General features: G+C 40.4%; 1 protein-coding gene across 1 annotated transcript in view; it reads right to left on the bottom strand.

Annotated features, from left to right (window-relative positions):
• The window catches only part of pex7 (peroxisomal biogenesis factor 7), a 31,554-nt gene extending 20,207 nt beyond the window's left edge, over positions 1 to 11,347 (bottom strand). The window contains exons 1-5 of the mRNA XM_063001025.1: positions 10,997 to 11,347; positions 10,441 to 10,498; positions 9,984 to 10,134; positions 9,682 to 9,759; positions 8,943 to 9,051 (exon numbers count right to left, since the gene is read on the bottom strand). Coding sequence (XP_062857095.1) covers positions 8,943 to 9,051; positions 9,682 to 9,759; positions 9,984 to 10,134; positions 10,441 to 10,498; positions 10,997 to 11,102 — 502 coding nt within the window. The 5' untranslated portion in view covers positions 11,103 to 11,347. The remainder of the gene's footprint in view (positions 1 to 8,942; positions 9,052 to 9,681; positions 9,760 to 9,983; positions 10,135 to 10,440; positions 10,499 to 10,996) is intronic.
• Positions 11,348 to 11,642: the final 295 nt, after the last annotated feature.

The following is an 11,642-nucleotide window of genomic DNA, read 5'->3' on the forward strand; positions in this document are numbered from 1 at the left end:
TTTGGCTGCTCCTGTATTTATCATTTTGGTCCGCATACCCCATATGGCACAGTTTCTATGCCGGATGCCCTCCCTGATGCAACCCTCCTAATGTTGATCCGGGCTTGGGACCGGATCAACATAAACCCACACAGACACGGGAGAACATGCAAGTCCACCTGGGAATCAAACCCTGGACCTTCGTGCTGTGAGGTAACAGTGCTACCCCCACTGAGCCACCATGCCTCCCCTCCAAATAGCAATCTGGTTTCCACATCCACCATGCCTTCATACCTACCAGTCACCAATCTACACAGAAACAACTCTGTGGTTGTATAGTTAAGTTTAAAACCACCAGAATATTTAGCTTATTGATGCGCCAGTAACTCACTGCTTGGATAAATGACCCCACTTCATTTAACTACTTCTCAGAAGCTTTTAGGGGATTGGTCAATCAGTGAGCCGCAGTGCTGAACTCTAGCCAAATAAACGCTTGACCAAACCTACATGTACAAATAGGGAAGCTTCATTTTTACATCTTGTCTATTCTTTAATGTAATAAGGTCTTTGTGTTCTTGCTGACTTTGCGAGGTTCTTTCCATATTGTTTCAGAGCACCAAAATTGAACATAAATCAGATCTTATACGCAGGCTGGGTGGCCCCTCAGTGCCGCATAATTAAACCCTTGATTTGCAACTTACGCTGGGCAGTGCCGACGTTAATTAAAGCTAAATGGATTTCATCATTTCCCACTGCGATCGCTGGCACACGAAGCATTTGCCTTGTGAGCTTTTATGTCATGGCTGCCAAAAGAGGCTGCAGCAGGTCGTATCTCATCGAAAAAGCAGCATCCATAACGAGCTTTACTCACGCTGGCCTGATGTTGTTCCTGTTCGCAACCCTTTAAAGTAAATGACTTGGTTCATATCTGGCTTCTGTACCTGAGATTATTGCGCTGGTACGAAGCTTACACGGACCGCATAAACAAAACATGCTTCCACTAAACTCAGTCACCTTAGTGTATCAGAAATAGGCTTACCATTTAATTCAACTTCTACTTTTGTTGATATTCTCATTTTGTCTGAAATAGAGGTCTGTACTACGCAACACACCATTAACTCTGCCTCTAGTGGCATAATATACAGATATTGACATCTTTTGTGCAATACTTAGTGGTTTGTAACATATAGATGTATTGAAATTATGAAATCTTGACTAAGAATGGTCATATAAATAATTATAAAAACTATGCGATTCAATGATTGAGCACTCCTAAAATACTATGTGAAAACGTAATTCCCCCTTAGCTACTAAATCACCATACAGTTAACCAAATTCAGTTAACATTGGGTTCAATTTTATTAGCCACACCCAGGTATGATTACTGCCAGACCGGCCGAATCACACAGAACCCGTCTGGCCATGTGAAGCAGACTAGAAAATCTCAAAAAGAGGCACATGATACCAAACAGATGCGACACAAATTCACTAAAATCTACCAGTCTGAACAAAGCCACTGCTAAGACTCTGGGACTCCAGCGAATCACAGTGAGAGCCATTTTCCACAATTGAAAAGAAATGGAGCAAAATAATTGGAGTGTCTGGCCTACCAGAATTTTTCCAAGAACGCATCATCCAGGAGGTCACAAAAGAACCCAGACAAAAGACAAACATCTAAGGAGCTGCAGGAATCATTTAAGTTAAGGCCAGATGTACGCGATTGGGTGCTTTTCAAACAAAACTTTATTAGTATTATTACCAGTCTGAAAGGGTTTGCCAATCCACTGCTAAGACTCTGGGACTCCAGCGAATCACAGTGAGAGCCGTTATCCACAAATGGAAAAAAAACCCCCAAAATTTCACCAAGAATGCATCAGAAAGAGATTCCGACTTATCCAGAGGTCATAAGAACCCAGATGAACATCTAATTAACTGCAAGCCTCACTTGCCACAGTTAAGGTTAATGCACACGATTCCACAATAATAAAGACACTGGGCTAAAATAGTGTCCATGGAAAAGCTGCAAGGTGCAAACCACTACTGACCAAAAAGAACACAAAGGATCGTCTCATGTTTGCCAAAAAGGAAGTTCAGCCGTCAGTTTGTGACCTAAAGCTCAAACTGCTTGTTGTGTCATTAGCTGTCACATAAAACACGACTGACTCTCGTGCTAAATTGCTTTTAAATCAATTTACTTTGGTAATTAATAAAATATATACGTATCTATGGTCCACTGCTGTTTACATTGTCAGAATTCTACAAAGTGCACCATGAAGTAATATGCTCAGAATGTAAACACCTAGTCTTAGTCCCAAGTCTTTTAATAACAGAAAATACAGCTCGCTAATGAAGACACGGGAAGCTTCGGGAATAAAGCGATGTTAACAAAATGACAAATGCGACGCTCTTTATTGAGTGTTTGCTTTTCTCTCTTTTCTCTCTCTTCTTCTGCATTGATTAACTCGGCTGAATGGTCAATCAGAAAACCTTATCTCACAGTCAGCCTCGAACACATCACCAAAACTACGAGTAAAAGCAAACAGTCAGCTTAATTAGTTCTTCATTAAGATCCTTTCTTTGTTCTTTTTAAAGAAAGTTTCAGCCATACTGGGTGTATAAGGCTCGTCCATCATTAAGTAAAAGGCTGAAAGTAATTTCATGGTAGTGCATAAGGTAAGTGGCTCATACTGGGGAACTTAAGTGGTTTGGAGTAGTTCAATAAATTAAGAATTCAGTTTAATACACACTGCATTACTGCATCATGGTTAAGGACGTGTAACATACTGTTAAGACTACCTGCAATACTTGTTTACAAATTAATAAATGGTTTAGGACCTAAAATATCCAGCTCTATATAAAATGAAAAGACAAGCATGAGGTTATGCTGTTTCTTCTGTTCTAACATTGTTCCCCTAAGTCTAAAGAGGACCAACCTGATTTCCAAATCCGAATTTAACTGAAAACCTCTAAAATGTGATTAAAGGGAATTTGGATGATATCTAATTCACAGGCTGTAAAAATTGTGTCACGGATCGTGATAGGCCATTTCACGCGTAATATGCAATTCACTGTGAAATTCAAACTTTAATGTTTATGTTGAACAATTTAACATTCTTATTTGTGTAGCGTTCAAGCGCCTCACGTTTACTGGTTAATCTGCGCTATGAGGCGTCCCAGCAGTCCTACGGCAATTCAGTTAGCAATCGCTTAGTCAAAATGCCCAAGATGTTGAAGTCTACAGCAGCTAAAAACAAGACCGGGGTAACTAAGTTTGGAACACTCACAACCAAGTCTGTGGACGTTGGGGGGAGGGCGGGTGTTTAGGGTGAAAACACGGACGAGAATTTTCATCTTTGAGACAGAACGCGAAGGTATTGGAAGTTGAAAACACCTTCTTTGTTATTTTGACCAATTATAATTTTTTTCTGCAAATAAATGTACTGAACGACAATATTTTTATTTGGAATTTGGCAGAAAAGCCCTAAACTCAACCTTATTATACACTTTGGGCTGAACTGAAATGTAAAATGTGATCCAAATGCTTTTTTTTTTGTCTAAATTGGCACATTTCCAGAATAAATGACTTGAATACACTATTTCATTTCCTGTAGATTTGGAACGGGATGTTCAACATGCTCATGTACAGGTGTTCACATATTTTGGCTGTATAGCGTATAACCAAATATATCACATTAGCACAGACCTGGGTGACGCAGTGGTCATTTACGTTGGGGTCCAAGCTCAGCTTTGCTATCGGCCAGCCCTGGTGTCTACACAGACCTGACTGGATATGTCTTGGGAAGGATTGGGGGCATTAATGTGATGAATTGACACCCTGTTCAGGGTATTCCTGCTTTGCAGCCAGTATTTATTGATGGAATCGGACCTGCCACAAGCCTGACCAGGATAAAGAGGTTGATAAACATGAAATCAACATTAATTTATCACCTACACCTAATTAAACCGTGTGTTGACTGTAAGATTCAGAACTAAATAAGATATTAGGAGAGAAATTATGCTTGTTTCTTGTTATTTGCTTCAGTATAGCTGAACATGCTCCTCTGAACACCAGCAGTGAAACATAAAGTCATCAGTTTGGTTATAAAATATCCTAAATACAATCACATTCTGGAGATGAATATTGATCGAGAGAACAGAACGAAGCTTCTGTTTTACTGACCCCAGTGTTTGTGTGGTAGTTTATGCAGCGGCTTCGTAACCTCTGCGTCTCCGCTGAGGCAGCGTTTCACTAACTCTTTTCCACATGATCGGATTCAGCGTGGTTTCAGCGTCGCCGAGCTCGTATTGATTTTCAGACACTTCTTATTACACACATGGTTACGCCTCCAGTGCTACTGTTTAATAGACGGGGTTAGGGGCTTTTCATCAGTGCAGTAGTGTGTTAGCACGGCTCATTTCCCACAGGATGATCAGAAGAGGCCGATAAGATGCTTCACATGTACTAATGTGGCTGCAATAAGGTACATAAAGCTTTACATAAATATGTGCGCAATAATACAAGCTGTTAATACTACAAACAGCACTGCAGGTGAGAAACTCCAACAATCTGATAACTTATTCAGTTTTAATACATTAAATGATTTTATTACACTGTGAAGGAAAAGCACCAGAAAACTGAAAAGGAACTAGTAAAACTATCAGATAAAGATGATAAAAAAATATTAATTTATAAATAAATAAATGATAACTATAATAAATCCTATCCGGAGTGTGTAGATCATAGATTAAAGAGCCAAATCATTTTAATATCATTTAATTTATGTATGTTCCTTCATGGGCGGCACGAAGGCTCGGTGGGTAGCACTGTCGCCTCACAGCAAGGAGGTCCTGGGTTCGATCCCCAGGCGGGGCGGTCCGGGTCCTTTCTGTGTGGAGTTTGCATGTTCTCCCTGTGTCTGCGTGGGTTTCCTCCCACAGTCCAAAAACATGCAGTCAGGTTAATTGGTGACACTGAATTGCCCTATACGTGAATGTGTGTGTATGTATATGCCCTGCGATGGACTGGCGTCCCGTCCAGGGTGTTACTGTGTGCCTGGCGCCCATTGAAAAAGCTGGGATAGGCTCCAGCACCCCCCGCGACCCTAAGCGGATAAGAAAATATTTTTTTGTATTTATTCACTTTTTCTATTCTAGCATTACTTTCCTGTATCTTTTATGTACTTTTCCCTTTACACACCCTTCACCATTTACTGTAACCGGGCCCCCCTGCTACAAAGAGTGGCAGAGAACACAAGTTGCAGAATCATGCCCACCTGCCCCAGAGGGCCGGCAGGGGGCTTTAAGGCACAGATAACTTATTGTCTCTGCGCCTCATTCAGCATTTATTTGCTGAGATGGGGTCCCTTTATTTAATCCTCGCCACAGAGTTGCTACATTCTCTGTTGGCTACCTGCTCTTCTCTTTGTGAAACCATGATGCTGGGTTGGGTCCGGTCTGATTCTGTGCCAGCACGATTGTCAGCACTCTTGTACAGCCATCACCACCAAACCACACTGGACAGATAAGCTGCCTCCAGGGTGGCACGATGGCCCTCTTATGAGTGGACCCCAAGCATGGATCATTGCTAGGCGCAAGTTTCTTCTGGTAGTTTGTTTTTAGTTCCTATTAGTTATTTTGCCCACCTCTAATTTTGTCATTTCACTTTTTGATTTACAGTGCTGTTGTACCTTGTTTAAGCATCCTGCATATTGGGTTCATTCTTTAAAACTTGCAGATACGAGGCAACACGTGATGCCTTAATTAAACACATTAGTATTAACTTTTTTTTAATTTAGAAATTTACCATTTTCACATTTTCCTTCTGAATTTTTCCCTTTATAGTGGGTGCCGTGTAGAATGGTGGGAGGAGTGGAACTTCATCTTACATTCTATAATCATACTTTAGCCTCTTTATCTATAAATAAAGTAAGTTGTTGGTTTGAATATTAAGTTAGAAACGTTGCACTGCTGGTATAACTGGGTTCTAACCTGCGGATGTGCTGAAAGGCTTCACCACTAGGAGCCTGTACGGAGTGTAGAGAGAACTGTGCTTTATTTGGAACACAGCTGCTGGGTAAACACAGCGAGTTAGTGCAGCACGGGAGCTGCAGACGTTCAGCATGTGATGATAAAATCTGAACAGAGCAGCTGAGAGACCAACAGCTCTGTGATAGGATGGCAGAACACACACACACACACACACACACGCTTGTATATATTCAACTGAAGTCAGAAGTTTACAGACACTTGAATGGCGTGACAGTGGATGGATACTCAACAACATTGTATCTACAACCACAAACTGAAACCTTAAACCTTTCAATACAACAATGACCAGACGCATCCATTAAAAAAAACCTTTGACTTCAGGACTCTGGAGTCTCCAAATATCCTGGAGTGGCCCAGCAAAAACTCAATGACCACCTGTGACAGGTAGAGAGCTGGTCTGCATACCTCCTTATTTTAATCCGGGATTAAGACTGGCACTGAGAACATATAGACAAGTGCACCTCAGAATGACTAGCCAAGCCATTCGGCTGTTCAAGGGGTCTAAATACTTACTGGTTATATTTTATACAGAGTAGTGTTAAGTTAATTAATGTTGTAGGATAAGAAAGCCTTTTATTATCCCATGGGAAAATTTGACACATTACAGCAGCTTTAATAGGTCCACACGTCCTCTTTTTCCCGGACATGTCCTCTTTTTTGGACCTGAAAAACTGCGTCCGGCTGGAATTTCTAAATAACCTAAAATATCTGGGATTCGGCTTTTGTCTGTGTGTGCTATTCTTTGCATGTTTTTGCACTGATTTCACCGTTCTCTTTAAAACAGCCCTCCCACCCAAGTGCAAATGAAAATTCACAGACGAACTACAGAAAAAATCCGCGTTTTCGGTCGGGATTCTGGGGGAGCAGAATGCACGACCTGCAAAGCTGAGCGTCAAATAAAGGTGCCAGTTCGGCAAAACACAAAAATTCATTTGTCGAAGAAAAGCTGTTTATTTATTAAAGTTCTATAACATAGTTGCCTACTGCATACACATCGCCATGGTGCCACCGATTACATGAAATTACTTTGCCAATCCTGCCAAGTGACCTCTTATTTTAAAAAAAACAAAAAAACAAAATATGGTCACCCTATCACCCTATTATATAGAGATATAACACGTTTATGCATATATGCATATAAATAATAGGAATGTAAAGATATATAAAAATATATGTGTGGTATTTTGGGGGAAGTTGTAGCCTAGTGGTTAAGATACTGGACTAGTAATCAAAAGGTCACTGGTTCAAGCTTCACCACTGCCAGGTTGTCACTGTTGGGCAAGGCCCTAACCCTCAATTGCTTAGACAGTATACTGTCACAATATTGTAAGTCGCTTTGAATAAAAGCGTCTGCTTCTCTTTTTTTTTTTCTTTTATCCTTGGCCTTTTATCCCGTTCGGTTGCGGGGTCGATTTTTGAATAAAAGCGTCTGCTAAATGCTGAAAACGTAAATGTAAATTTTGTGTGTATTTTTGTATTGCAGTTTGATAAATGTATATAAATTATTTTAGAGACTAAAACTATGCGCATTTTAGTCAGACTGATAGAGTAAAATGAATCTGAACGGCCTGCCTACATTCACATTTTCGGCATTTAGCAGATGCCTTGGTCTACAGTGATTTACAGTACTGTGAGAGTATACAGTCTGAGCAATTAAGCATTAAGGGCCTTGCTCGAGGGCCCAACAGTGGCAACCTGGCCGTGGTGGAGCTTAACCTTCACCTGACACCTCACACAAGTCTCTCCAAACCTCTGTCGGACTCATATGTCTCTCTTAGATGATAACACTGATGTGTCCTTCATGCTGAATAAAATCCACCACTATTTTATTTTAAAACTTCAGTGCACGTGTAAAACGTGGTGTTTGTGTAAGACCTCATTCATTCACACTCACACTAAGACTTGTGCAGGATTTGCTGGATGCATTATGCTTAACTGTCACCAGATCTAAAAAGCAGCCAAGAATTCTAACACCTCACTATTTTCACTGTAAGTGAGGCTAATAGATCAGAAGATGAACACTGACCTCAGGCGGTACCTTCCAGTACTGCATTTATTAGGATTTTAAAGTCATGTTTTACACACTTCAGTTACAGTACATTCATGACAGGAACGGTAATTACTGCTTACACAAGATTCATCAGTTCGAGTTTAATATCGAACACAGTCATGGACAATTTGTGTCTCCAATTCATCTCACTCGCACGTCTTTGGACTGTGGGAGGAAACCGGAGCTCCCGGAGGAAACCCACACGGACACGGGGAGAACATGCAAACTCCACACAGAAAGGAACCCAGGACCTTCTTGCTGTGGGCCACCGTGTTGCCCTCGAATCATTTAAAACTTTATAATCCATCAGCTTCATCCTAGTCAGCATCCTCATCCTCTAGTCTTAAATATTAGTATCTAATGAGCAGGTGGCACATCGAGTTAGAAAACAGCTTAACTGATAAGCTTAGGGCTGAAAAATGAATTATTCATCATCAAATTCCATGTCATATTTTCCTATCGACATATTTAATTTATGACTTTGCCCCCAAGAAAAGCCTTCATTGTGATGCGTAATCAATCGCTTGCTTTCTTATATAAAATCATTAAGATAGACTATATTTAAGGTGGTGCATTAATGTGGCCTGTACAACCGATCGATGTGTGTATTGATTTTTACGCTCAACCCAGTGACTACAATCTATATGCTGATAAGGCGTACTGTCTAGAAATAACCTATATAAAGAAATGTCAGTGCATATACAGTATGTACTCTACTCTAACGACCCTTATTAGTTTTCACTCCTTTTACTGTGCCCTTATCTGTCCTGGAACTGTATTTACATTAATGTGTAAATCCACGATGCAAATTACAGTGGTCGATACACCCAGCGACCCTCTCAGAGTTGAGCCCTACTGACCGTACCTGAGGCTGAGGCGAAGCAGGATGGGATGTGAGGAGACCAGATAGTGCTGTACACGACTCCTTCATGACCCTGCAGTGTGCTCACTGACCGACAGCGCTCTGGATCCCACTGTGAAGGAAAAAACACTTACTTATTCACTCTTACTCATGATTTACAATTTAGAGTAGATTAGAACTAATCCATTACAGATTAATATATATATAATTAATATATAATGTACATAGAAGGGGGGGGGGGGCAATACAGAGGCTCTCTGGATGTTTACTCTATGCCAAACAAAAAAACTTTGGTTTTAAATTATTTATTTATTAGGATTTTAACGTCATGTTTTACACTTTTGGTTACATTCATGACAGGAACGGTAGTTACTCATTACACAAGATTCATCAGTTCACAAGTTCATATCAAACACACTCATGGACAATTTTGTATCTCCAATTCACCTCTTTGGACTGTTGGAGGAAACCGGGGCTCCTGGAGGAAACCCCCCACAGACACAGGGAGAACATGCAAACTCCACACAGAAAGAACCCAGAACATTTCACCTGGGATTCGAACCCAGGACCCTCTTGCTGTGAGGCGACATTTCTACGATAATAGTTTAATATGTAGTAATAATTTTTAGGGCCCTGTATACCTACATATCTCTATGTGTGTATGATAAGGATTAATAATTGGGATTAAAAATGATCTTTTACTTTAAATAAACTGATTTGTAGAGTTTGTGCTGTTGCTCACCACTTTGGATGTGTGATCCCAAGATCCAGACACCACGAGGTTCTCCCCCCGTGTCTGGCTCCAATCCACTGCATACACCTAAACACACAGATTAACCATTTAACTCTAACATTCCTCAGTAACCTCTGATAACTGACCAACCGAACCACTCCATAAAACACCACTGTAGTATATTACGCTCAGATTCTTCTAAGTGATTAATAGTGAAATAAACATGAAATGTTTTGAGTTCTATTTACTATTCTACACGACTGACAATAAATAAAACTTTGGTTGCTGTTGGTGTACAAGTAGTGTTTTACCTCTTGTGTGTGCTCTTTCAGCACTTGAATCGGACCTTGTGCATTGGCTGTGTCCCAAATCTGCAGTGACCCATCGCCAGCTCCAGTCAGAAGCACATGCTCGTTGTTCTCGCTCCAAGTCACATCGAAGATACCATCATTCCAGTCGAAGCTGCCCACAAAAAATAAACACAAAAAATGAGTACAGTACTGAGCACCACAGTATGCAAAACTTTAATACATTAATAACTTTGCAGGCATCAATACTAAATATTAATATGAATATTGTTTATTCTGCTCAAAGTTGCTGCAGGTGCGACTTCAGTCAAATAAAAAACCCTTCTCAATCGTGACAGACACATTTTTCCAATATGCACATACTGCTGTATTACCAAATGACATATTTGACCTTTTACTATTTCTTAATAAAGTTATACTGAGTAAATAATAAATAAATATAGAAAACTAAAAGCATTACCTTCTTACGAGCAAAATATCTGTTTCCCTCTGCTCCAACACCAGCAGAGTTCCACTTCCTGTAACACACAGTAATGTCCAGTATCAACATTGATATCTTGAGGTTGCATTTAACTGGAAACCGGAGTTCCCGGAGGAAAGCCACGCAGACACAGGGAGAAAATGCAAACTCCACACAGAAGGGTCCCGGACCTGGGAATCGAACCCAGGACCTTCTTGCTGTGAGGTGACAGTGCTACCCACCGAACCGAACCAAAACCCAGATAACAAAACTAAAGTAGCCTTATTTTGGACACACTTTGAGAGAAACCATTTCAGTGAAAAGAGAATTGTGCTTAGAGTTGAAGGTAAAAGAGGAGGAGGACAGCCAACTACAAGATGAATGGATACAATAAGAGGAAAAATCGACTTGACAGCACTTTAAGCACCAGCAGCCCAGCCAGTTTAATAAAGCAGAAAAGTGTGGCCATGTTTCTGTGAAGTTTATTGATTGTATTTAGAACAATATACATTATCACAGGTTTCTGTTATTTTGTCCACGTCCTGTCAGTGATCACCTGCTATTCCGTAGTACTGAGCTGTAGCACAGGCCAGTCTGTTCGGGTAGAACGGAGAGATTTCCACCGCATAACCATGTCGAGCTGCACACCTGAAGCACTTCATCCCCCCTCACTATCGTTTATCTAAATGATTACAAACAAAGAAGCTGCTCCGCCGTTCAGTTCTACTAGTGCACACATGCTAACCTGTACATGCTAACTGTCACTAACACTTCCAGCCACAGCTAGCTGACAACACAATTAGATTTAAATAACAAACGCGATTTTGGTGAAGCTACAGGAATTATCCATACATCTGTAGTTTACAATGTTTACATTTTCAAAATAAAATCGTCCGGTTAAACTTATTTTGTAAGAATTAAACGGTTAAAGTGCATACAAGTGCTTTCTATGTTTTAGTACGTTGAAAATGGTTATAATCTAAATACCTCCTTTTACCCTTTATAAGTGCACTAGCAAGTGTACAATAGTGTACAGACTTCTGTGCCCTACATAGTAACCTAGGTGTTTGAACAGAAGCAGATTGGGATTTGGCCCTGAAAGCGTAACGGCTATTGGTGCTCTGACATGCTGGTATTATGAAGCTCATTCATTGGCTGAAGTGTGCTGTGTGTTCGATTCTAAAGTTTATTTACTTTATTTA

The sequence above is a fragment of the Trichomycterus rosablanca genome, chromosome 9, assembly GCF_030014385.1.
Source record: "Trichomycterus rosablanca isolate fTriRos1 chromosome 9, fTriRos1.hap1, whole genome shotgun sequence".
NCBI classification, from domain to species: Eukaryota; Metazoa; Chordata; class Actinopteri; order Siluriformes; family Trichomycteridae; genus Trichomycterus; species Trichomycterus rosablanca.